The 27,529-nt window shown below is 48.4% G+C and overlaps 1 protein-coding gene across 2 annotated transcripts in view; it reads right to left on the bottom strand.

Moving 5' to 3' along the window:
* EEF2K (eukaryotic elongation factor 2 kinase) overlaps positions 1-27,529 on the bottom strand; it is a 71,571-nt gene that overhangs the window by 12,266 nt on the left and 31,776 nt on the right. For both annotated transcript variants that reach the window (XM_039234376.1, XM_039234375.1), the window contains exons 3-13: positions 18,597-18,697; positions 15,095-15,155; positions 13,247-13,284; positions 12,708-12,879; positions 8,950-9,099; positions 7,961-8,093; positions 7,580-7,707; positions 6,659-6,860; positions 4,925-4,992; positions 1,330-1,407; positions 420-482 (exon numbers count right to left, since the gene is read on the bottom strand). In XM_039234376.1, coding sequence (XP_039090307.1) covers positions 420-482; positions 1,330-1,407; positions 4,925-4,992; positions 6,659-6,860; positions 7,580-7,707; positions 7,961-8,093; positions 8,950-9,099; positions 12,708-12,879; positions 13,247-13,284; positions 15,095-15,155; positions 18,597-18,697 — 1,194 coding nt within the window. The remainder of the gene's footprint in view (positions 1-419; positions 483-1,329; positions 1,408-4,924; positions 4,993-6,658; positions 6,861-7,579; positions 7,708-7,960; positions 8,094-8,949; positions 9,100-12,707; positions 12,880-13,246; positions 13,285-15,094; positions 15,156-18,596; positions 18,698-27,529) is intronic.

Below are 27,529 nucleotides of genomic sequence, written 5' to 3'. Positions count from 1 at the left end.
GAAACACTTGTCGGGTGACCTGGGAAAGCTGCTGAAGAGCCATGCTGTCTTATATGTAAAATGGGGATGAATAGCATTAGCCTGTCTCATTGGGTGGCTGTGAGTAAATGAACAAATTCTCTGAAGCACTTTCATGGACATTACTTTACCATGTGAGTTGTGGCCCTTACAGCCTCCCCCACCCCCTCCCCAGGATGGGCTATCCTGCTCTTCTCTATTCCTCTCTGCAGATCCCGCAGTGTCCCGCCCAAGCCGGGGGCTCAAAAAGTATTTGCCAAGGGGACTGACTCCTTTGCAAAATCTTCCTTTAGCTGGTGTGTGAGGCACCTGGGCAGGTGGCAGTGACACTGGGGAGGAGAAACAAGGGCTGACAAAGGCAAAGCATGTGGTCACGACAAGGCTGCCTCGGGGCGCATTACCCGTCCGGAGCTGCCCAGGCTGTCTTCGTCCGACTCGTACCTCCGGTTACCGTTTGAGTGGCCCTGAGGGAGGTGGAGGGTAGAGTGAGCCAAAGAGCAGTTCCCAAGAACTGGTCCTGCCCTCCCCAGGGGACCCTCTTCCAGGGGACTCTCCTCCTAGGGAACAGGCTCAGCACCTCCAGGAGACCCTCCTCCCAAGGGACCCTTCTCCCAAGGGACAGGCCTGGCCTCTAGGAGGGGCAGCTAGAACTTGTGCCAAGAAGAGAGGATGCTGGGTAACAGGAAGGACCAATGTGCTGGTGTGCCCACAGCCTTCCTCTCACCCTCCCTGTGTGCACGGATGGAAATGACTCAAAGGCACAGGATCATGGCAGATAAGCACCAAGAAAAGCTCCTTCCTCTTACCAAAGCTCCCATAACAGGTATTCACTTGCAGTCACAAAGCTGAGACCAAAGTGCTCCCAGCACGACTGGTGTGGATGCTCAGACTCAACTCTGGCACATGGTAAAACCTCTAAGTGGCGACACTGCCTGAGCCCCCCGCCCCAGTGTCCTCCGGTGCACTTCCCAGGGAGGCCAGAACACCACACATCGAGCTGCGCCCTTCCGCTCACACCATTCCAGCTTATTACCCAGCACCCCGAGATTCCAGCTCTCTCCTAAGAGTTGTCAGCCATTTTCAGTCTTATTTAATGTCCCATACTTGTCCCCTTACTAAACTTTCTGGTCCACATTACCTTGTTTTACCTTCTGCCCTGCCTTTATTTTTATCTGAAATGATCTTGTGTATCAGTTTACCTAGTGTGTTCTCACTACCCACTCACATTCCTCCCCACCTTTCCATTCCCTTGGACAATGAGACAACAGAACACTCTGGTCTCATTTCCCTGGTTGGGGGGGGGGTCCTTACATGTTCTCGGGGTTCTGGGTCATCCAGCTCACCCCGCTTCTCACTGGGGTATCCGCTGTCCCCACTGTTCTCAGAGTCCTGTGAAGAGAAGATGGCCCTAGGGTCTCAGTGGTCCTCTGAGTGGTCGTTACTTCTGGACATCCCAGCCATCTGCTATCTCTCCTTTGTCCTATCACTTCAATTAACACCCCCTTCCCTCTGTGCTTGCTGACTGGGTGACTAGGAAACAGTAAAAACTAATGGCAAAGAGCTTGGGCTCTGAAGCCAGACTGCCTGGGCTCCCGTCTGATTTTTGGGACTTGCCAGCTGGGACCCTGGACAGCGATTTCCTTTGCCACGGGGATTCAGGATAGGACCTACACTGAAGGGCTTTGAAGAAGAAGTGAGGTGTTACTCAGAGTATGGACCACAGGGAGTCCTATTATTAAGAGGGACTCACAGGCAGAAAAACAAAGGCTGGTTTATGAGATAGGACTCATGGACACAAATGTAGCACCGAGTGCAGTATTTACTACAATGAAGCTCTCTGCCAAAACCGGGCATATTTTTTATTCTTCTAGATAACTCAGAATCTCTAAACTTCAGTCATTTGTCTACCAGTGTCCAGTTCTGGCCATCTCTGCATGTCACCTGCATCGCTGTTCAGCTCATACTTTTGTTTCCTTCTTTGTTCTAATTAGAATTTCAAACACACTGCTAAGAACGGAGAGTACTAAGGGGCACCTGGGTGGTTCAGCTGGGTAAGCTTCTGATTCTTGATTTCAGCTCAGGTCATGATTTCACAGTTCATGAGTTTTGAGCCTGCGCTGGGCTCTGTGCTGACACTGTAGAGCCTGCTCCTGCTTGGGATTCTCTCTCCCCCTCTCTCTCTCTGCTCTCTCTTTCTCTCAAAATAAATAAATAAATTAAAAATAATAATAAAGGCAACAGAGAATACTAAAATGAACTCCTGAGCACCTATTACCTGGCTCTGTCTTAGTTAGGTCTTAATTATTTCAGTTTTAATTTAAAAAAATTTTTTTAATTTAAAAATTTTAATTTTAGGTATATAGAGAGTGAGTGAGTGGGGAGAGGGGCAGATGGGTAGAGAAAGAATCTTAAGCAGGCTCCAAGCTCAGCGCAGAGCCCATGGGGCTTGATCCCACAATCCTGGGATGATGACATGAGCTGAAATCAAGAGTCATCTCCCCTCAACTGACTGAGCCACCCAGGTGTGCCTGAATCTTTTGTTTTTTTAAAGATTTTTTCAAAAATTTGTTTTTGAGAGGGGCACCTGGGTGGCTCAGTCAGTTGAGCGTCTGACTTTGGCTCAGGTCATGATCTCATAGTTCATGAGTTCAAGTCTCATGTCGGGCTCTGTGCTGACAGCTTGGAGGCTGGAGCCTGCTTCAAATTCTGTTTCTCCCTCTCTCTCTGCTCCTTCCCCACTCACACTCTGTCTCTCTCTCAAAAATAAATAAACATTTAAAAAAAAATCTGTTTTTGAGAGACTGAGTGGAGGAGGGGCAGAGAGAGAGGGAGGCACAGAATCTGAAGCAGGCTCCAGGCTCTGAGCTGTCAGCGCAGGGCCCGATGGGGAGCTAACTCATGAACCAACAAATCATGACCCGAGCTGAAGTTGGAAGATTAACCAACAGAGCCACCCAAGTGCCCCTGAATCTTTTATTTTTAAAAGAAAACATCACTTGGGGTGCCTGGGTGGCTCAGTCAGTTGAGCGTCCAACTTTGGCTCAGGTCATGATCTTATGGTTTGTGAGTTGGAACCCTGCATCAGGCTCTGTGCTGACAGCTCAGAACCTGGAGCCTATTTCTAATTCTGTGCCTCCCTCCCTCTCTGCCCCTCCCTAGCTCATGCTCTGTCTCTCTCTCTCTCAAAAATAAAAAACATTAAAAAGAAAATTAAAAAGGGGCACCTGGGGGGGTGCCTGGGTGGCTCAGTCGGTTAAGCGTCCTTCAGCTCAGGGCATGATCTCACGGTTCGTGGGTTCAAGCCCCACGTCGGGCTTTGTGCTCACAGCTAGCTCAGAGCCGGGAACCTGCTTCGGATTCTGTATCTCCCTCTCTCTGACCCCCCCTTGCTCACACACTCTCTCTCTCAGAAATAAATGAAAAATTAAAAAAAAAAAAGGGGGGGCACCTGGGTGGCTCAGTTGGTTAAGCGTCCGACTTTGGCTCAGGTCATGATCTCATGGTCTGTGGGTTCGAGCCTTGCATCAGGCTCTGTGCTGACAGCTAGCTCAGAGCCTGGAGCCTGCTTTAGATTCTGTATCTCTCTCCCTCTGTGACCCTCCCCTGCTCATGCTGTCTCTCTCTCTCTCTCAGAAATAAATAAAACCTTAAAAAAAATTTTTTTTAAACATTATTGAAAAATCTAGACCTCTTGTGTGCTCTTGCGTGTCCCTCCCTACTTTATTTCCTTCCTGCTCCAGGTAAACAACTTTTGTGAATTAATACTTATTATTTCTCTCTATATAAGCCATTTTATTTTCAATAAATATATCTTTAGAAGAAGGTTGGTATCGCAAGCACAAATGTGAAACCTGGATCACTGTCCTAGACAGACGGGAGCCATGCAAACATATACAACGGAATCCTTGGCCTCTGATGTGGCCAGGGATCCCTCCACCCCGAGGAGCTATATATCCTGAAAAGGCTCTGCCCTTGTTTCTATAAGCCCTGTGGACTTCTCTTCTACCTCCCCTTATTATCAGGCACAGAGCCTGATGTGGGGCTTGAACTCATGAACTGTGAGATCATGACTTGAGTTGAAGCTGGATGCCCAACCAACTAAGCCACTCAGGCACCCCACACGTTTATTTATTTTTGAGAGAGAGAGAGAGAGAGAGAGGGAGAGAGAGAGAGAGGGAGGGGGGGGGGGAGAGGGAGAGGGAGAGGGAGAGAGGGAGGGAGGGAGGAGGAGAGGGAGAGACAGTGTAAACACGGGAGGACAGAGAGAGAGGGAGACACAGAATCTGAAGCAGGCTCCAGGCTCTGAGCTATCAGCACAAAACCCCATGCGGGCTGTTGAGGCTTAGAGTAGCAAACTCTTGAAACAGTGTCTTATGCTTATTTTTTTCCTTCCACTCAAAAACTCTGAAAAGCAGTCAAGAGTGATCTTTAACTTTGGGGGCAATCCCAAGGTGCAGCTTAAAGTACACTTGAGGTCTGGGCAAAGGCGACATCTCTGCAAAGTCTGTTCTTAAAATTCCTGTGAGTTTCTGACACTGTAATATGCCTGCCTGACTGCAAATGCAGTGCCTTCAGATTCCGTGGCGTCACCCAGGAAGCCTGTCCTGTTTATCCAACCTGAGGGCATCACGCTGGACTGTGCTATAAGTCACTGTCTGAAACCCAGGACAGCTGTCCACATGCATGTGGCCAAACCACACCAGGGCTGAGCTCGCTCAGCATCTGCCAGAAGGTTGCACTGTTTCCAGTTTGGATTCCCTCTTCTCCTGCCGTCTCCGGAAACGCAATGGATCCAGCTCTTCTCAGAGGACACCACTGCCCTGGGCAGGAGGCTGAGAGTCATCCGCACTCCGCTGTGGCCCCTGGTAGTGCCCGGAGCAGACCAGGAGATCCCTCTCCCACTTACCCGGTGGTTGTCCAGATGGTCATGGTCTCGGGGTACCATGTTGTCAAGGTCACCGAACACAGGCCAATCTGGGCAGGAGAAAACAGAGATAACGTACTGGCTCTACCACTGGAACTGTTCAAGAGACCCACTACCATCTAGAGCTGAAAGCACTTGCCATAAGGTCATTATAAAAATTTTTTTGGGGGCCCCTGGGTGGCTTAGTCGGTTAAGCATCCGACTTTCGCTTAGGTCACGATCTCGCGGTTCGTGGGTTCGAGCCCCGCGTCGGGCTCTGTGCTGACTGCCAGCTCAGAGCCTGGAGCCTGTTTCAGAGTCTGTGTCTCCCTCTCTCTCTGACCCTCCCCTGCTCACGCTGTCTCTCTCTCCTAGAAATAAAAAAATATATATATATTTAAAAAAAATTTTTTTTTGAAAATGGTACAAAAATGGGAGAAGAATGCTGTCAGCACCTGGACGGCTCCAGCTCTTCCTCAAGAACTTAGGCAGTCTGCCACTTGCTGGCTGTGGGGTCCTAAGCAGGTAGCTTCGCCCCTGTGCCTTCTCAAGGCAGTAATGCAAATACACTTGTATAGTGTGCTTAGAAGCACACGAGCCTGGGCCACAGCTGGCCTTGGGTGAGTGAGGTGCAGGTGTGAAGGAAGAACAGCCATTTGTGTATTTGGGGCCCAGGGAGCAGCTACAGGCTGGGGAAGCCTCAGACGGCTTACGAACCAACCACCTCCTTCCTGGTGGTTCCCAGTCTCTGTCTCCTGCCCTGAGCTGCTGCAGCCAAATCCAGCTTGTTTCCATTTTCATATGACTTTTAAGAATGGTTTGTCCATTTTAAAAAGATTGGGAAAATGAATAATACTTTGAGATACATGAAAATTACATGAAATAGAAAATTTAATGTCTTTCTTGGAACACAGTTACCTACTCATTTAGGTACTGTCGATGGCCACATTCATGCTGCTAATGCAGAAGCCATATGTCCCCAAAGCCTAAAAATATTTACTCTCTGGCTTTCTAAGGAAAGTCTGCCATCTCCTGCTTCAAACTATACCCAGGTCTTCTAGTGGAAAAGTCTAAAAGCCTTGACATTTCACACTAAAATCTTCCTCTTCTGCTCTTCCAGTGTCCCACACTGTGGCGGAATAAATGGCCACACCAGCCTTAGAATTCTTCAGATCAAAACCCTGGAGTCAGCCCTGCCTCCCCTCTTTCCTGCAGACCCCACGTCGACCTCATCAGCAAACTCTATCACTTTAACTTTGAGAATAATGATTTCGTTTTCCTCCTCTGACCTATTCACAGGATGTTCATAGATTTCTTAATGTTGAATAATTCTCAGACACTTGCAAAAACACTATTTGATTATGACAGACTATTCTTTCAAAGATACTACCAGTTTTTGTTAATGCCTTATTTAGAATTTCTGTATTGCATATTTATAAGTTAGGGTGGAATGTAGTTTTCTTTTCTTGCTTTTTTGTGAAATTTTGGTGTGAAGGTTTTGCTAGTTTCATGAAACACACTGAAAAAAATGTTATCTAAAACAGGGTCTGTTTTTATAGCATTTGGATGACTTGTGTCTTGAAAATTTCTTAAACTCACTTGTACAACCATCTGGGTCATGACTCTTTTTGGTTAGCATATCTGATTTCCTAACATAAGTGAAAGCCAGTTTAGTTCTGTTCTTTCTAGTGCCTGTCCCCTCCAATCACAATGACCAGGGGCCAAAACATCACTCACGGAGGGGGTCCAGTTTCTGGCTGTGTGGTGTGGCCGAGGATGGGGAGGAAGGGAGAGAGTCAAAGGTCACGTCACTCATGTTCTCATCTCCAGAGTTTTCTGAAAGGCGAAGGAGCAGGGGGGGGCGACTCCCAGAGAGGGTCCTTACTCGGGGGCTCCCACACTTTTCCTCTGTTCCCCTCAAGATGGTCTTGGCTGATTGCTGGAGAATTAACAGACACCCATGTCACACAGGAACCCTCCGGGGAATGAAGGGCTCTTCTAGTAGCGTGTTGTTCACCCAAACCCTGAGGGCCTTTTGGTCAACGGCTCCCATACATGCCTGTTTAGGGACTGGCCGGAAATCTAAAAATAATCACTGGGGGATTAACCCAAAGGCTTCTAAGAAGGGGCATCTGGTGCAGCTCAAAGCCAGCCAGCATTCTCAGTGCTGACGACACTCTACAGTTCTGAGCTGGGGCATACCTGCTGCCCCACATGCAGAATCCCAAGCTGGTCTGTGCCAACAATCTTTTACATCTCTTCATGGTAACGGGGGAGGTGGTGGTGGTGGGGAGGCCTATCTGGGACACAGCAAGGTGCCTAAACGGCCAGGTCCAGGAGTAGTCCAGCTATTTGTCAACATGCCACACAAACACACATACCACACACCTCCCTCACTATCTACACCCTTGGGCTCCTCACACTGGTCAAAATAGGTCCAATCAAGCAGATCCCAGGTACTGTGTTAGTGGGGACTCAGAAGGGCTTTGTGCACTGATCTGGGAGGAATGAGGGGTACGGATGGGGCTGAGATCCTTCTGGCGCTGAAACTCTTCAAATAAGCACCACAGGGCCTGGACTGCCCTGACAGAGAAGGCGGCTCACTGCCTGACAGCAGAAGGGCCCGGTCCCCTGAGCAGGCTCTCACTGGGCACCCACCAGCAGCTTGGTGTTCTGATTCACAGCGTCCCTCTCTCTTGGTGAGAGGTCAAAGGCGGCGAGGCCCATGCTCTTGCAAATCCGGTTGCAGGCATGAGAGTAGAAGAAGAGCGCCATCCCCCGGACACCTGTGTGCAGAACAGGGGAGTCTGGAGCAGCGACTTGCTTTGTGACAGGGACAGGGCGGCGCTGGGCACCAAAAACGTGGCAAGGGCGGGCCCTGAAGTGGCAGGGCTCAGGCTTCCCCAGCTTCCACCCCCACCATCTTGGAAAGGCCGATCTACCACCTCAGCCAGTTTTCTCGCCTGTATGAAGAGCTGGGAGGTTTGGGGGGCACAGGGAGTGCGGTCTCCATAGAAATGGCTGGCTCTCCCCACCCACCTAGGTTGCCATCTCCAAAGTCCGTGCCCTTCTCAGTATGGATCTGCGGGTCGGTGTAGAGGTCGCCCACACCCTGGATGTCCACCACAATCAGCTGGTGCCCGGAACGCTCAAACGTGAAGTGGCTAAAGGCCTGGGGGTGGGGCGGGGGGGTAGACAGGAAGACTAAGGTGAGTGACCACAAGAGACCAGGCTGTGGGCTATGAATACACACACTGGCCACCAGTGAGGGGCTGCAACACCTCAACTCTGCCTATGATGGGGCCTTCCCCTCTGCAAGAAGAGGTTGCATATGGGGCGCCTGGGTGACTCAGTTGGTTAAGCATCCAACTTCAGTTCAGGTCATGATCTCTCAGTTCATGTTCGAGCTCTGTGCTGATAGCTTGGAGCCTGGAGCCTGCTTTGGATTCTGTCTCCCTCCCTCTCCGCCCCTCCCCTGCTCATGCTCCTTCTCTTTCTCTATCAAAAAATAAATAATATAAAAAAAATAATTTAAAAAATAAAAAATAAATTTAAAAAATTAAAAAAAAATTAAAAAAATAAAGGGGCGCCTGGGTGGCTTAGTCGGTTGAGCGTCCGACTTTCGCTTAGGTCATGATCTCGCGGTTTGTGGGTTCGAGCCCCGCGTCGGGCTCTGTGCTGACTGCCAGCTCAGAGCCTGGAGCCTGTTTCAGTCTGTGACTCCCTCTCTCTCTGACCCTCCCCTGCTCACGCTGTCTCTCTCTCTCTCTTCTAGAAATAAATAAAACATTAAAAAATAATAATAAATAAATAAATAAATAATAAACATTAAAAAAAAAAAAGAGATTGAATAGAGGAACAGATAAAGGAAGGAGCCCTGTTTAATTCTGCAGGGACAGAAGCTGGCTGGCGTGTCTCATTAGAAGCTACTTCGAGGTACTCCATGGGTACTTCGAGGTACCCTCATGGAGGGCCCTCTGAGAGTGAGACCTCATACCCACGGGGACCCTCTCCTCCAGGGGCCTCACCTGTGGTGTCAGGCGCATGTTGTCATCACGGACAAAGCCCGAGTTGGAGTTGTACTTGATGTACTTGCCCTCGATATAGTGCTCCAGGTGGAAGAGAGGCTTGCCCGGTCGGTCCTTTAGCTCCACCACGCACATCTGCATGATGTCCACCTGGTGGGAGGGCAGCAGGTTAGGCAGGAGCCGGGCGGCACTCACCTCCAACGCAGAGCGCTTGGGAGGGGCCGCTGGCCTGGGCTCCAATCCTGGCTCCGTCATTTAACAGCTCTCTGTAAGCCAAGTGTCCCCAGAATCCACTCTCCTCTTTTCTTTTGAGAATGAAAACCCCTATGATGGCTTAACTGCGTCTCCCCAGAATTTATATTTTCAAATCCTAACCCTCAAAGGTCGACGGTATTCAGTGGGGCCTTTCGGGGGCGGGATTAGGTCATGAGTGAGAAGCCTTCATGAATGGGATTGGTGTCCTGATAAAAATGCTCCTTCGCTACTTCCGCCATGCAAGGACATAGCAAGAAGGCACCGGCTAAGAACCAGAAGAGAACATCACCAGAATGTGACCAGGCTAGTGCCTTGGTTTTGGACTTCCCAGTCTCCAAAATTGTAAGCAATAAATTTCTGTCGTTTATAAATTGCCCAGTCTGGGGATGCCTGAGCGGCTCAGTCAGTTGAGCATCCTCAGTTTCAGCTCAGGTCATGATCTCGTGGTTTGTGGGATCAAGCCCTATGTCAGGCTCCATGCTGGCAGTGTGGAGCCTACTTAGACTTTCTCTCCCTCTCTCTCTGCTCCTCCTCTGCTCATGCTCTCTCAAAATAAATAAATAATTTTTTTTCAAAAAGTTTTGTTAGAGCAGCCCAAAGGGACTAAGACAGCCCCCATCTGAATTCTAACACAATGGACAGCCATCCAGGAGGAATAACATCACCTGGCTTCCCTTGCAGCTAGGTGTGGCCATGTGACCAAACCCAGCCAATGGGAACTGAGCAGCAGCGATGATGTCATCCCAGCCTGCCCCTCCTCCTCTGGCCTTCTTGAGGCTATAGAGTGGACATTCCCAGTGAGACCGATCTGGCCATGTACTCCAGGGCCACACCTCAAGGTAAGGAGGAAGAACAAGACAGAAGGAACTAGGCTTCTGGATGACTTAAAGAAGTGAAGCACCAGCCCACCCTGAGCACCCCAACAAAGTGGGACTGTCAGATGAGAGAGAAAGAAACCATTTTGCCTTACCACACATTTGTGGGTCTGAATACTAAGCAACTTAGCAGGTGCCTTACACTAATACTGTGAATGTGGGCAACTTAGTTCACCAACTGTGCTTCAGTTTCTCACCTGCGGAATGGGCATCTCACTCTTAGTATGAGGATAAAATCTGCTGATACATGAAAGAGTCTGTCAACATTTGCTGATGTTATTATTACCAGTAGACACAACTCTAGAGCAATAAACACAAAACTATAACCAGTGGTTCTCTCCCTGCAACAGGGAATTATGGGGAACACTTCTTGTTGAATTTCTTTTACCAAGCACATGTTTAATATGGAGAAGGAAATGTGTAAGTCCTGTGAGTGGTTTATAAAGCAGGGTTGGTAAGACCTGAGACGCTGACTCCCCATGGTGCCCCATCCCCCTCAATGACACCCACCATAGAAGGGTCCAGGTCTGGGTTTCCCAAGAAAACAACCATCCAAGGAACCATTTGGTTGAGTCTCTAGACAGACAGACAACAGCTGCAGATGCTGAAGAGGCCCTGAGCTGAGAGTTGCTCCAAACTTGACCTCAGTTCTGAGAACTAGCCGAAGGGGAAGGAGCAGCTGGTTCTCAGAGGTTCTCACCCCAAATGCTGGCTCCACCTTACAAGGAAGTCTATGGTGAGGCCACCTGCTTGGCCAGTGGGCTTACTACAAGGATGCAGCCAGGAGAGGACAGCCAGTTACTTCTCAAACAACTACATCCCTCTCCCCTCATCAGTTCAACCAACCACTTTGTTTAGTGACAACCTAGGGACTGTGATACAGAGTAAATAAGACAGATAAAATCCCTGTCCTTGGGGGAGAGAGGCAACCAAAATATTAACTACAGGACCCAGATTCTTTCAGGTGGTACTAACTGCTCCCAATGAAAGAAACCGGAACAAACTGATGTGACAAGGGGAGACAGCAGAGGAAGGGCTACTTTATTCAGGATGGTCTGGGGTGGCCTCACTGAGCAGGTGACATATGAGCTGAGACTTGAACTAGGAGAAGGAGCTTGTCATGCAAGGATGCAGGCTGGGGCACAGTCAGGGCAAAGGTCCTGAGGCAGGAACAAGCTTAGGGAGGGAAAAAAGGAGGTCAGGATCGCATGCAGCAAGGTGGTCATAGCCTCCGTGGGTGGGGACTATGGCTTCTTGTGTCTACCCCAAGTGCACCTAATCAAGGGCCCTGTAAACAGCAGGAACTCAATAAATTCTGCTGGATTCTTGGAAGTGCAGTTCTCCCACAGCACCCAGGAGATAGTGTCTTATGTCTAGGTGTTCAAGCAGAGGGAGAGCTGAGCTGTGAATTAGGCAGGGCAGAGGCATGGAGTGCTATTTCCTCAAATGCCCACAGGCAACAGGACATTCTGCTAGGCCTGGGGTCACTGAACAGCCTGAGGGCTCATGTGAAGAAGCCAACTGGGCAGGGGCTCGGAAAGCCTGGATGTGAGCCCTGGTTCCTTTCTTGCCTGTTTGCGCAGGTCACTTAACCCCTTTGAGCCTGGGGCTCCCCAGGGGCAGACATGCTATCCATTCTCCCCTCCTGGTTTTTCTTAGGAGCCACCAATCTCAGTCTACGTAGTCTAGGGAAAGGACCCACATTCCTGTCTCTAAGGGTGAGCACATGGCTCATGCCTCCCTAATCTGCATATTCCCTTCCCTGACCACTGTGATTGGCTCAGCAATAGGCGCCTGACCCAATGAGAGCCAATGAAACCCAGTTCTGAGACTTAGTAGAACTTCTGGGAAAACAAGTGTTGTCATATCCCACCAAGCTTTCTGAGAAGACGGAAAGTGAGCCTGCAGCTGCTAGTGGCTGACACACCACTACAGAGAAGCTGCCTGTGAGTGATGCCATACAGAAGAACACCAAGGCTAGGGATGGGGGGAGATTCTCAATATCCTACTGGGTCCTGGATCTAGCCATACCTGTAGCCAGCCCTATTTCTCAGTTATATAAAGCCAAAAATTCCTTTTTTGGATTAAGCCCATTTGAGTGGGTTTCTAACGTTTACAAACAAAAAACCTGACTAACAGATCCCGTTTGTAAATGGAATAAAAGCATTTTAATCTCAAACAACCTCCAAGCTCTGTTTTTAGGAATAAATGACTCTGCATATAGTGGTACTTGGCCCATCATGTTCAATAAATGATGATCGTTATTAGCTACTGTTAAAACCATGAAGTGAGGGGCACCTGGGTGGCTCAGTCAGTTGAGCATCTGACTTCGGTTCAGGTCATGATCTCACAGTTCGTGAGTTTGAGCCTCACGATGGGCTCTGCACTGACAGCTCCGAGCCTGGAGCCTGCTTCGGATTCTGTGTCTCCCTCTCTCTCTGCCCCTCCCCTACTCATGCTCTGTCTCTATCTGTCTCTCAAAAATAAACATTAAAAAAAAATTAAAAAACAAAACAAATCAACAACAACAACAAAGCCATGAAGGGAACCTGTGACGGGTACCACTGTTGCCCTGGTCTCCAGTCTCTGTCCCCAGCTGCCTTGTGTGGGAAGGTGGCAGTCACATACCTGCTTGGGGGGCTTGTGCCGATTATACTCCTCTCCCCAGAGCTTGGCCTCCATCTGTAGACGCACATCCTCAAAGTAGACGTCCCTGTCCACCGACTCGATGTAGCGCTTTGCCACATAGTTGGAGGCCCCCTTCCATTGCTGGGTGTGCAGGAAGTTGGAGAGCTTCTTCCTGGGGGGAAAGGCAGCAGAGAGCCTACCTGGGCACCTGGGCGCACCGGAGACCCAGCCTAACTCACAGCACCCTTCTAAGAGCTGGGAAGGGGACTAAGGGACATTGTTAAAGGTCTCTTATCCCGTATCTTTTGACCCCCACAAACACCAGAGCAGAGATTAGTGGGGTATTCCACGTTCTCTCTGAGCCCATCCCCATAGCCAGGCTCATCGTGTGGCCCGAGGGAGAGCAGACAGAGAGGCTTGGCCCTACAAAAAGCAGAGGCCACTGTCTCGGTTCCTCAGCTAGAAATGTTGCCTTGCCCCTGCTCTTAGGAGCCTGAGGGGATCCGGGCAGGGCCCCAAGAACCAGCTGAGTCACTTACGTCCTGAAGCACTCCCTCATAGCTCCACGTCCGAAGGGCTGAAAGACACCACACAGAGGGTTATTAGTTCCCATGCCTCCCCCAGAAGCAATCCTGAGTCAGGAAGAGATTTTTTCCCCTCAGACGTCACCTAGCAAGTGGATGCTTGGACCTCATTTCAATCCTAAAATCCCTGGGCCCTCCCTCCTTCACCCCATCACTAAAGCCCAACTGAACTTGCAGCCTGGACACTTTGGGGGTGACAAGGCTACCCTTCCCCAATCCTCACTGAGGGGACGAACCCCCAGGGGATGAAGATGTTATGTGGAGACAGCGCATGTTAAAGGACGTCTTTCCAGCCCTGTTCTTCTGTTTTCTGTAACAGGGAAAGAATGGAAACAACCTAAATGTCCATCAACAGTGTGATGGATAAATCAATCGGGTCTACCTCACTGGACTGAATACTACAGAGCAACAAGAATGACTATTTTCTATTGTTCTATTCTACTACTCTATAAAATATAGAGCTAGTCAAAACATGTATGAACGTCACAGATGAAATGCTGAGCAGAAGAAGCCACACTCAAAAGAATACATCCTGGGGCGCCTGGGTGACTCAGTCGGTTGAGCGTCTGACTTCGGCTCAGGTCATGATCTCGTGGTTCATGGGTTCAAGCCCCACGTCGGGCTCTGTGCTGACAGCTAGCTCAGAGCCTGGAGCCTGTTTCAGATTCTGTGTGTGTCTCTCTACCCCTCCTCCACTCATCCTCTGTCTGTCTCAAAAATAAATAAGCTGGGGCACCTGGGTGACTCAGTCGGTTAAGCGTCCGACTTCAGCTCAGGTCATGATCTCATGGTTTGTGGGATCAGGCCCCACGTCGGGCTCTGTGCTGACAGCTAGCTCAGAGCCTGGAGCCTGCTTCAGATTCTGTGTCTCCCTCTCTCTCTGACCCTCCCCTGCTCATGCTGTCTCTCTTTCTCAGAAATAAATAAAAAATATTAATAAATAAATAAACTATAAAAAAAATTTTAAAAACAAACAAACAAAAGAACACAGCCTGCATGGCTCCATTTATAGGAAATACACAAATAGGCAAAACGACTCCAGGGTGATAGATTCCAAGTGGGTGCTTACCACTGGGGTAAAGGAGTAATTACTGGGGTGCAGGTGGGCTTCAGGGGGCTGCTCACTACGTGGTGTGTTCACTTCGCAAAACTCATCAAGCTGTACCCTTTCCTGAGTGTGTGATACACTAAAAAAAGTTTTGCAAAACCATTTTCCTCCTGACAATGCAGGAAGTGCTCTATTTTCTAATCTATTTCTTTTTTCCCCCCCCCAAATGGATGACTGCAAGCCACTGAATCCCTTTCACAGCTGGTGATCTGCAATTTTTGAAAACTGATATACATATTTATGGTCAACTGATTTTATACAAGAGTGCCAAGGATCATCTTTTGACATATGATAAATATACAAAACGTCCAGAATAGGTCATTCTATAGACATGAGAGTAGATTAGTGGTTGCCCAGGGCTGGGGGAGCTGAGGGGATAGGGGGCTGGCTGCTGTTGGGTAAGTACAGGGTTTCTTTGGGAGATGGTAAAATGTTCCAGAATGATCGTGGTGATGGTCGGGTAACTCTGTGACTATATTAAAAACCAGTGACCCGTACACTTTAAATGGGTATGTGGCATTGTGTGTGAATTCTATCTCAATAAAACTTTTTAAAAAAGTGAAATAAATACAAAATAATATAAAGAATGTCCCAATGTTAAAACAATGAAGTGAGTATAAAGGGGAGGGAAAAGGAAGTCCGCCCAAGAAGAATCCCCACTCAGCCCTGTTGCCACTGTGCTAGGGACAGCCTACCTGAGATGCCATCTTGATCAGAACTTCATCTTGTAGCCACTCTCCAGTGACAGCATTGTACCTGCAGAGAGAAGCCACCCCAGGGCACAGCGTCCATCACATGATCCTATTACTCACTAGTCTTAGGATCAAGACTCCTTTACCCACAGGCCCAGGCGACCTCCTAGGTTGGGTCTGTGGACACTCTCCCGCTTTCCCAGCCCCCAACCCTCCACCCCCTGCCCACTCTGGTCTCCTTCCCTTTTCTCTCCAAACGTGTCGCCAGGCACTCTGTGCTGTTGGTGGGCTCGGCCCCCATCTGGCCCCCCCACCGGACTGGAAGTCTACAAAGGCACGCCCCTGTCTGGTTTCTTCAATGTAGGGCCTGGTGCAGATGGAGCCTTAATAAATGCATGTTGGATAAACTGACGGAATAAATGAATATCTTTATTTTAACCCATCCACACAACAAACGGCGTGTCCCAGGACAGGAAGTGGTAGCGCCCTCGATCTTGCCAACACCTGTGTGAGGCCCAGCCCAGGTAGCTGGGCCTGTGTCCTGGTGCAGGCAGGGGTTGTGTGTGTGTTGGGTGTTGGGGACCCTGCCTCTGAGTCCAGCCGAGGAAGGGGCTGCAGGATGACACCCAAGGCAGAGACAGACAGAGAAGGTTCTGGAACATTTTCATCTCTCCTTTCTCAGGGATCCTCTTTCCCAGAGCAAATCTGCCCCTGGGCCTGGCTGGGCCTCAAACAGATTTGCCTGGTAGAGAACTCCTCAGCTCAGTAAATCCCTAAATTCTAAAACCTCCCCTTAGGGCTGAGGTGTTCTTACTCTAGCAGGGGCCTCCCTGGCCCACCCTTCAGTAGGACACCCTCCAAAATGCTCCCAGCTCGGTGAGAACAGGCTTCTCAGAGCCTGAAACCTCTATGGGGAAAGGCAAGAAGAGGCCTGGCAGGTGAACTTGCCTGGAGCTGGGGGCAGGGATGCTGGGTGGAGCCGCAACTTACTTGCAACCCGTCCACGGCCAGTACCGTGCTCAATAAATAACAGCATGATTATTACTATTACTCTGTAGAGACCAAGGTAAAGAAAACAGTCTGCTCTCACTTCCAAATAAGACTAAAGACTGAGGGTGCCTGGGTGGCTCAGTCGGGTAAGCATCTGACACTTGATTTCGGCTCTAGTCATGAGCTCACAGTTCGTGAGTTCCAGCCCCACATCAGGTTCTGTGTTGACAGTGTGGGGCCTCCTTGGGATTCTCTCTCTCTCTCTCTCTCTCTCTCTCTCTCTCTGCCCCTCCCTGGCTCATTTTCTCTCTCTCTCTCTCAAAAATAAATAAATAGACTTACCAAAAAAAGACTGAAGGCTGAGAGGCACCCAGAAGTTGAGGGAGATGGGAGATATAGGACATTGGAAGGGTCTCATTTGTCCTTCACAACCATTGACACCATAAAGGTCAGAGACGCTCAAAGTTCACTGAGCATTCACTATCTGTGGGAGGTTTGACTAGATCTCTTCAGCTAAACTCTGCAGCAGCTTTGTGAGATTGGAATAATTATTGTGCGTACTTTCCAGGTGGGGAAACCGAGGCAGAAGGAGGCAACCTGCCTGAGCCAGGATCAGACTCAGATCAGTTTCAACTGGAACCTTCTTCTTAACCAGCCTGAGAGAAGAGGACATCTGTCCCCAATAAAGGGGTGGCTGCACCAGCAGTCTTTAAAAATCAGGAATAGAGGAGGAAGCCTTCCAGTTCAGAAACTGTGTAGAGATCCAGCCATCAATTCCTGAGCTCCCTCTGCCGGCAGTCACTTCAGTTAGGAAACAGTTTGGCCTGATCCTTGGTCTCCAAGGAGCTCTGGGACACACAGTGCTGGCCCAGCATGTGGGGCCTACGTTCCCAGGGGTCTTCCTGGGTCGCCTAGTGTCCTCAGCCTGGAAGCTATGTGTCACCAACCAGTCACCACACTGGCCTTATAGGCAGGGAGGAACAGAGTCCACATCCTGCCCCACTGGAGCCCCCACAATGCTGGCCTCAGCTGCCAGCACAGCCCCCAGTGCCTGATAGGAGGTGGGCCTCCAGTGCTGGGGAGGGAGGGCGTGCCAGGCTCTAAGCCATCTCCTCACAGGGTGGGAGCAGGGACACGATGCGGAAAGACGTAAAGGGCTATGCTGTTCCTGTCTGTCTATGTGGTATGGGACCTAGACACATCAGAATCAGAGCAAAGCTCCCTGGCACACGACGTTCAGAGAGGGGCATATAATCAAAGCCAGGCCAATAGAGTTCCATTATGGAACTTTTGCTTAAAAAATTTTGAGAAAGAAAAGATCCTCTTCTATTGGGTAAAATGAAATGTGAGGCTCTCAGGGAATATCTGTGCCACTGATATGAGTCTTTCTGAGGTCAAAGTACAAAGCATCCTTGGAGCATCTGGAACCAGCCATGCCTGAAGTCCACGTGTGCGAGCCAAACATCCCCTTCCATGCTTAATGCTGTGAATTGGGTTTCTGTCACCTGCATTTGAAACAGAGTTCTGACGAACTGAAAGACACTGAACTGAGAGTCAGAAGGTTAGCTGGTCACCTGGGTGAGCCTGGGCAAACCTCTATTTCCCCTGGGCTAATTATGGGAACTCAGGGTGTAGGTTTAGAGGATTCAGACTGGAGGGGTCTACAGAGGTCACTGGATGGGGGCGGAGGGTGGGGTAGCTGGACCTGCTACACCTGGACCTGCCCTGGAGCTCTCTAATATTATGCACAAAATTAGACATATGTGTGCAACTTTCTGAGATGGCGCTCATCAGATTCTCAGAGTGGGGTCCTAAATGCTTGACATGATTTGTACTTCAGGTTTTTTTATGAGTAAACACACATAGAGGGCTTGAGCCAGTGCCTGTCACGTGGATTCCACACATAAGGGCTACTGTCATCATAGTTATCCTTAGCGGTGGTGGTCTGCGGTTTTTGCTATTGTTTTTCTTTCTTGAAACCCCCTGACATAACTCTTCTTTCCCTGTGCCTTTTCAAATAGGAAACCTAGATGCTCATAGCTCCATTTTATGAATCTTCCTGGGGCCAAGGTATCAAAAAGCTGGCATGCTATCTACATGCATTCTTCTTCCCTTTGGTGGTAACTGTAGAGGCCACGTGGTGGGACAGTGGAACCACAAGATGGAGTGGCTTGGATCCCTGAGCAGCCCCAAGGGGTCCTGGGGCTCTCCCCTAACTTCACTCAAGTGGGAATACCTTTGCTGCATTGAGCCTCTGATGTATTTGTTACCGCAGCACGGCTCAGCCTTGCTGACAAATACATGTTACAGGACCACGCTGAGGAGGAAATGAGGTAATGAGCAGTGCCGCAAGCATGCATGAATGCTCAAATATTGGCAGATACTATTGTTTTGCCCTTCTCCTTGACCTCCAAGGGTACATAGGCCTCGCTGATTATGAGCAGAAGCGGGACCCATACCCCCAAGGAATCCTTGAAGCCTGGGGCCATACAGCACACCCAGACGAGCTGCCAACCTGTGACGCGTGGCACATTCCGTGGCAATATCCTCCAGGTGGAACTCAGCCCAGGGGTCAGGCATGTGCTTGGCCTTCTCAATTGCATGCTTCCAAGCCTCCTGCAAAAGGCAAAGAGAGGTGTTAGACCAGGGGCTTCTGGGGCAGGGCCGTCCAGCCACCTCCTACCCTGTGATTTCCCAGGTGTCTCCCACCTCTGGGGAGGCAGACAGCATCAGTGAGAGAGAAATATTCCCAGCTGTCATCTTGTGGGAACAAAGTTCCCAAAAGACCCTATTTGTTTTCCTGTGGGCAGGGCCTTCCCATAGGCAGAAGTGACATTCTTCTTCTTTTTCTTTTTTAAGTTTATTTATTTATTTTGAGAGGGGAAGGAGGGAGGGAGAAGGGGAGAGGGAGGAGGAGGGAGGGAGCCGAAGAATGAATATCCCAAGCAGGTACAGAGCCCAATGCAGGGTTCAATCTCATTAACCATGAGATCATGACCTGAGAGGAAACCGAGTTGGAGACTTAACCACCTGAGCCACCCAGGCACCCCAGAAGTGACATATCTTAACCATGAAACCAAGGAAGAATCACAATACACATAGGAAAGCACACCACTTCACTTATAACCAAAAAGTTGAAAATAAAAATAAGACATCAATCTCCTTATCCCCCCCTTGTTCGGACTGGTAAGCATTTTAATGACTGCTAATAATTAGTGTGGGCCAGGATGTGGGGAAAACAGGTTCCCTCACACAGGGTTAATGGGTCTAAACCTCCTCTTAAGGCAACCAGGCAGTGTACTGAGATGAAAAAATACGAATTCTTTTATTCTGACCCAAAAATTTTACATTGAGAAATGTGTCCTACAAACACAAATCTGCAAACATATATATACAAAGCATTGCTGTGTGAAAAATGGAATTCAACCCAAATGTCCATCTGTGGCGACTGGTTAAATATATTTTGGTTTTATCCACTTAAAATGCTAAACAGCCCTTCCTCCCAAGTGACCGCATTACCTACTAGTGGGAATTGTGGGCCCTACCAGAGTCAAGATCACCTTTTTATAAATATTGTATGAATCACAAGTATGCCCCCTTTTACCATCCTAAATGAAAATCACAGACAACATAACTTTCCTAAATTCAGAATATCTCCAACTATGCCAAAGATACGTTGCCTTTGCAATAACTTAGTGCTAAGTTCTGGGCTCAGATGATTAGGAACAGATTCCCACGAGACATTCCAAGGTCCTGGGATGTAGGAAAATTCATTGCACAGAACTGTTCTGCCCATTTCAAACTTTTAACATCTATGCCCTCCACCTACTCAATGCCTTAGTGCCCCTTCATCCTTGTGGGTACCAAAAATATCCCCCCAAACTTTCAAAACCTGTTGAGAAACAGGGCTTCTGGGTACTGACTGGGAAAGATGATATTATGGAGATAAGGCTGATTCTCAACAGTATCACGACACAACCCCATTTTTTATTTTTCTTAATTAAAAAAAAATATTTATTTTTGAGAGAGAGACAGAGAGAGAGAGAGAGAGCAAGCAGGGGAGGGGCAGAGAGAGAGGGAGACACAGAATCCAAAGTACGCTCCAGGCTCTGAGCTGTCAGCACGGAGCTTGATGTGGGGCTTAAAACCACAAACTGTGTGATCACGACCTGGGCTGAAGTAGGATGCTTTCCCTCTTTCCCTGAAGAACCTGAACCTCGGCCCCGTAGCGTCATGTGGCACTGGGGAGGCCAAAACTCCTTTCCAGGGCAGAGGCCTGAGCCACCGGGAGGGGGTTGGATGGTGAGCTGAACACTGGGGGTGGCAGAGCAATTCTAGATTTCCTCATCTGCCGTCAGTATCTCTCAGCCTCTGGGGCCAGCTCAGCTTCCCATGAGCTCAACCCAAACAGAACGGCACCCCAAGCATGGCCCCGGCCTGAGCCTCACAGCAGGGCTCCTGCTGCTCGGAGAAAAGGGAGAGAGCGCACGCACGCACACGCCTCTAAACACAGGCACACACATGGGCTGCACAGGACAGGGCTCCCTCGTTGGCAGTTTCCAATCTCTCCAAAGTCCAAAAACCAAGCCCAGAATTTCTTTCTTCCAATTTGGAAGCTAATTCACACTTAGAAAACAGAAGACAAAATTCAAATTCGCCACATGCCGCCCACCCAGAGCAACGACCCTCAATGCTTTGGATATGTTCTTTTCCAGATCCTTCCCATGTGTGTTTCGTAAGGCTGGAATCACACTGTAAATATAATTTACAGACTTTCAGGAGAGTGGGCCAATGGGACTTGGTACTTTACTCAGTGATCTAGATTATCTTCCTGATTCCAAATATCTGATCTGCTTACTGTAAAAAACCACAGGCGCTACAGAATGTGAAGTGGAAAGTGGAAGTACTTTCTGACTGGTTGCTCTGAAAACCACAGTCCACGGCTGATGTAGATAGTCTGCAAGTCTGTTCTGATGCAGTTGTTAACACGTGAATTTATCATCGGGCCAGGGCCTCCTGCCCCCTTCTGCACTTTACTCTTCTCCACTTACCACAGGGCCTTGGACATCTTTCCACACCACGTGTACAGGCAGGCTGGGTTGACCCCATTTCCCTTCTGTAGTTCTAAGATATATAATTGTACCAATGTACCTTAAGAGATTTCTTGAACCTCAGTGGATGGATATTTGTATTCTCTCCAATAATTCCTAGTACAGACAGTCCTGAAGTGAACACCCTTGCATCTAAATCTTTATGCAATTGTTTAAGACCTCAGTGGTACATAGTTCTTGGAAGTGTCATTGCTGGATCACATTTAAAATGTACAAGTTTGAGAAAAAGAAAAGAAAATTTAAAAAATGTACAAGTTTGGAGTTCTCCTCCAGAAAGTTTCTCCAAAATTATATTCCAAGAGGCAGAGGACACATCATTTACATTAAAAAAAATTTTTTTTATGTTTATTTATTTCTGAGAGAATGAGAGATGGAGTGTGAGCAGGGGAGGGGCAGAGAGAAAGAGACAGAATCTGAAGCAGGCTCCAGGCTGTCAGCACAGGGCCCAACGCAGGGCTGGAACTCATGAACTGCAAGATCATGACCTGAGCCGAAATGGAATGCCCAACCGACTGAGCCACCGAGGAGCCCTGCACATCACTTCTATTTTTAAACACAAACATGACACCATGAATTTGCAAGTTAGCTGTAACAGCTAAGTAATCTATTGTACAGGTGGTTTATCATTATTGACTTAACTGTTCACCTGTGGATCTCCGCTGTCAGACTTTGAGCTTGTCACTGATTCTTCCCTGTTACAAATAACCCAGCAGCAGGCATGTTTGTAACTAAAACAGTTCCTGAATCTCTGTACTTAACGAAAAAGTGCCGCTGTCTCCTCTCACATTCCAGCTGCTGTGAACTGCAGAGACAGACCCTGACCCCTGCCTGTTAAGGAACGTGTAGTGTTATGAGCCTGTCTGGACAGGTGCCCTATTCCCTGCCTGTGACACATGCCTCTCTGCACCTCTATTACCTGGTGACTCAAATGCTCCCCAAGTTCCCCATTCAATGAGGATTATCAACAGAAACTACCTCCTGGGGGCCCCTTGGTGGCTCAGTTAGTTTAAGCATCTGACTTTGGCACTTCGGCTCAGGTCAATGATCTTGTGGTTTGTGATTGAGCCCCACGTTGGGCTCTGCGCTGATGACTCAGAGCCTGCTTTGGAGCCTCTGTCTCCCTCTCTCTCTGCTCCTCCCCCCCAAAAATAAACAAACATTAAAAAATTACCTCCTGGTTAGAGGCTATGACTGCAACTGAAAAAATAGTCTAGGAAAAAAGTATTTCAGAATTTGAGGGCATGTTATTTCACAGGATCAAAATGACCTTTTTTCCCAAACCCAGAAAAGAATCACACCACTCCTTATTGGCAACAGATGGATTTAGGGCAACTAACTTTTTTTTAAAGCGCAGTATGAAAGGTCCTACACTAAGATTTCTTCCCTAGACTCTGGTTCCTACCCATGGCTGACTAACTGGGGAACCTCCATTTCCTCATTTACGAAAGTCAATGAAGAATGTTTCAACTCCTAGTGGCCAACTTTTTTCCTGGGGTAGACACATTCCTGTCAGAAATAGCTTGTGGCTCACTGGGGCACCTGGGTGGCTCAGTCGGTTAAGCCTCCAACTCTTGGTTTCAGCTCAGGTCATGATTTCATGGTTCATGAGTTCAAGCCCCACATCAGGCTCTCTTCTGTCAGCACAGAGCCCACTTCTCTCTCGCTGCCCCTCTCTGCTCATGCTCAACCACACACACTTTTTCTCTCAAAAATAAATATTAAAAAAGGAAAAGTGGTTCACTGAGGTTGTAGTGCTCATTACAGCTCAACAGGCCTATAACAAGCTGCAAATCACTGGTCCACTATTTTACCCATCAGGTGTTTATGGGAAGTCGGTACTCTCAGGCACTGAGGGGAGTAGAAGCAGGTACTGCCACCTTTGAGAGGCATCTGGCAGTCTCTTCACTGACTTGTGACCCAGCCATGCTGATCACCTACTCAGGTGTGCACAGGTGAGCACCCTAAAGATGGGTCCCTGCTTACAATGCCATGTAACGCTCAGGCACTGCCGAAAGCCTGCCTATCCACAGGGGCATGATTCCCCACACCTGGCATATTAGTATGCAGCCATTACGATGATCAAGGTATTGGGACTGGCTGGCTCAGTCGGGAAAGCATGCAACTCTCAATTTCAGGAGTTGTGAGTTCAAACCCCATGTTGGGTATAGGGATTACTAAAAAAATAAATAATTTTTTTAAAAAAAAGATCAAGACAGTGAATGGACAAAGTCTAAGACTTATTGTTTAGGGGGTAAAAAGCAAGTTGCTGAATAATGCAAGCAGTATGACACCATTTACTGGTAGAGGAAACCCACAAATCAGCACTATGGATTTCATTTTTTTTTTTTTTTTTTAATTTTGAGAGACAGGGAGAGATTGAGAGAGAGCGTGCAGAGGGGCAGAGAGTGGGGGAGAGAGAGAATGTCAAGCAGGCTTGGCACTGTCAGCACAGGGCTCCATCCCATGAACTGTGAGATCATTACCGGAGCCAAAATCAGGAGTCAGATACTTAACCAACTGAGCCCCCCAGGCACCCCAGCATTATGGATTTCCAAGGATGCGTGTGTGTATATATACACGTGAGAGTATCTTTATATGTAAGTACATAACAGAGGTCTGAAAGGTCCTTTCTACCAACTTGATATAAAATGGTTATCTCTGGGAGATAGGTTTACCTATGTTGTTTGCATTTTTTTTACTACGAGAATATTAACATACTGAATACCCTTCAGGTATTGCACTTATAAGTCAAAGTTAACAAAGATCACCGGTTTAGGGGATTCTTAAGGCTCTGGCAGCTCTACTGTTATCTAGTTTTAAAGATCCCCGGGGCGCCTGGGTGGCTCAGCTGGTTAAGTGTCTGACTTCTGCTCAGGTCATGATCACATGGTTTGTGGGTTCGAGCCCTGCGTAGGGCTCTGTGCTGATGGCTAGCTCAGAGCCCAGAGCCTGCTTCAGATTCTATGTCTCCCTCTCTCTCTGACCCTCCCCTGTTCACTCTGTCTCTCTCTTTCAGAAATAAATTAAAAAACATTAAAAAAAGACCCCCTCAAAATAAAATAAAGACTCGAACTCAGTTGTTGGTGGGCAATCTTACACAGAATGGGAGTGCCAAGGGGGTTCCTAAAAAGGAAAATATAAGCCTGCCTAGGGAGCAGAAAAATCTTTGGTTCCTCAAAGCCTGAGAGCACAAAATAAAAATAAATATAATAAAAATAAAAGTAACAACAACAACAAATTTCCTGCAATATGCCAGGAGTAAGGCCGAAAGCTGGGGTATGTGTTTGTAATTTCTTTGGCACATAGGATGTTATTGCTGTTGGTCCTCTTTATATATTGCTATTCTTAATACCACCAACACAGCAATCAAGAGATTCCTCCGGATCTTACACGAGGAAGCATCTGGAAGCTGACTAAATCCTCCCCTAAACATCAACTGTTTTCCCCTAAGTGGATGTTATAAAATGTCCTTTCCCATCTCCCTTTCTGTAGACTCTAAGAACTGTAGCTCCGTGTCAGCCTGACTCGCCCCTCCTGGCTGACAGTAAAGGGTTACACCCAAGGACACATAAAAGCAGCAGGAAGAATTGGGGAAGCTTGCTTGCTAGGGAAGAGGCCGCTTTGCTAGGAAAGTGCTGTGTGCCTGCCCCACTCTGGACCACATGCATTTGGAGGTTTCATGCAATTTCCATGGGACTCAGCACCGGCTATGACAGCAGAAAACTGGAGACCGTCTAAGTATCCCACAAGGAGGAAATGCTTACAGCAACGAGGGTACATCCAGGCTGCCAGGGAGCCATTAAGAAAAAAGATGAATTGGATCCACATTTACTAATATGTAATGATATGCACCATCTCTTGTTTGCCAAGAAAAACTGGTTTCTGAAGACACAGATAGATGATCTTATTAATGCAATAAAAGTCCCTATTTATTTAGTCAAGTCTATATTTGTAGTGAAATACAGAAAAGACTAAAATACACACTAAGACCTTAACAGCAATTATATATACACTTTCACTGTTTTCTACAAGGAACACGATTACTTCCATAAGCAATCATACAAATAAGTGCCAAAGAAACAGCTAAAAGTCCTAAAAAATCTCTCTGTCAAAAGGGAATAGTTGCAGCTGGTCTCCCTCAGCCAGCTGGATTTGGAGCCAGGGCTAGAGAAGAAAGGGTGGGAAGGATGTCAATAATAACCAGCAATGCAGTAACATTCCTGAGATTGGCATAACACCCTTGCCTCCTGGAAGCCCCTTCCCAGACAGAATCCCAGCCTGCACCTCATGGCAGCCTTGTGAAGGGCAGACAGGCAGGTAGGACAGTTCCCCAGTCCACTGGAGAGGAGCCCAAGCCTCACAGAGCAAGGAGGTAACTTGCCTATGACCTGCAGCAACCAGGAACCAGCAGACCCTGAACTCAGACCAAGCCTGTCAAGCCCCAAGTTCCCTGCTGTTTTGCAAAAAGGAGAGCCAAACAGAGTATGACCATGTGACCCAGCAATGCACTCCCAAGTATCTACCCAGGAGAAATGAACACACGTCCACACGGCGATTCGTGTAGCATTATTTGCAAAAGCCAAAAGGGAGAAACCACTCAAATGCGCATCAACAGATGAACAAATAAAATGCGGGACATCCATGCAGTGGGTAGTATTAAGCAATAAAATGAGCACTGACACATGCTTCTACATGGATGAATCTTGAAAACGCTGCACTAAGTAAAAGAAGCAAGATACAAGAGATCCCATGTTATAGAATCCTACTTACATGAAATGTCCAGAAAAGGCAAATCCACAGAGATTGAAAGTAGATTAGTGGCTGCCAGGGGCTGGGTGGGTTGGGGATACTGGGGAGTTATGGCTGAGAGATACAAGTGGGGTTTCTTTTCAGGGCTAATGACAATGGGCTAAAACAGATTGTGGCTATGTGGATGCAAAACTGAATAAATATACTTCAAGCTGCTGACTTGGACATTTTCTTTTTTTTTTTTTTTAATATTTTTATTTATTTCTAGGAGAGAGAGAGAGATACAGCGTGAGCAGGGGAGGGTCAGAGAGAGAGGGAGACACAGACTCTGAAACAGGCTCCAGGCTCTGAGCTGGCAGTCAGCACAGAGCCTGACGCGGGGCTCAAACCCACGAACCGCGAGATCATGACCTAAGCGAAAGTCGGACGCTTAACCGACTAAGCCACCCAGGCGCCCCAACTTGGACATTTTCGATGGCTAAATTGTATGTGATATGAGCTATATTTCAGTGAAGCTGCTAAAAACATACACAAAGTAAAACTGAAGACGGGAGCCCCTGTACCCCAGCACATTTCCACAAAGGATGTGTGGGAAATATATGTATATATTTTTTCAATGTTTATTTCATTTTGAGAGAGTGAGCGAGCACACAAGCAGGGAAGGGGCAGAGCGAGAGGGAGACAGAATCCCAATCAGGCTCTGCACTGCCAGCGCAGAGTCCCATGTGGGGCTCGAACCCATGAACCGTGAGCTCATGACCTGAGCTGAAACCAAGAGTCAGACACAGACACTTAGCCAACTGAGCCACCCAGGCGCCCTGGATTTGAGCATTAGCATTTTAGTACATGCACAGACTTCAGAAAGAGGAGTCCCTGCAGCTGGGTTTGAATCCCCTCAGCCTTGTCCTGTTTTTCAGACACCAGGTCAGCGGGTGGCCTCCTGCCCACTGCCAGCGTCACTCTCTTTTTCCTTCATCTGCCCAGCAGGCCCTCGTCTTATTGGAAGTGCAGAGCTTTTTGGGCACTGAATGCCTAAGCTTCCTGGTCTGATTCTGCATTCCCGAAGTAGCGGGCAGAGCCCCAAAATGTTCCTCACCTCTGGGTGTGCACAGAGCTTCCTGTGGTCACTAGGCAGGGACAGAAGCCCACTGCTGCCAGAGTGGGGCATCCTGGGGCTCAGATGGGCAGGGATGCCTCTCTTCCTGGTGAGTCATCAAAGGCTGGCATGTCCATCTCATTCTGGGGTAATCACTGTCCTCTGACCAAGCTGTTAGAGCCACCCTTGGTGGGCTGCAAAGATGTGTAATCACCAAAGCCCGCCAAACAAGGGCGTGGGAAGCAGACATGCCCAGACAGCGTGGGGGCAGACAGTGGTGCAGCCTCTTTGAAGGACAGCTGCCAATGCCCAGCGAGCTCTCAAACATCTCACTCCAGCCATTCCCCCTTTGGGGATGTACCTGCTTGGACACAAGGACATACGCACAGAGATGGTTAAGGAAGAGCTGTCGATAGCAGCAGAAGACTGGAAACGACCTTCCTGAGCATGCATGAGGGACTGGCTCAATATAGTACAGGGCTTCCAGATGTG

The sequence above is a fragment of the Hyaena hyaena genome, unplaced genomic scaffold, assembly GCF_003009895.1.
Source record: "Hyaena hyaena isolate Hyena2069 unplaced genomic scaffold, ASM300989v1 scaffold_88, whole genome shotgun sequence".
NCBI classification, from domain to species: domain Eukaryota; kingdom Metazoa; phylum Chordata; class Mammalia; order Carnivora; family Hyaenidae; genus Hyaena; species Hyaena hyaena.
The sequence above is the reverse complement of the archived record's forward strand: the minus strand, read 5'-3'. Positions and strand labels throughout refer to the sequence as shown.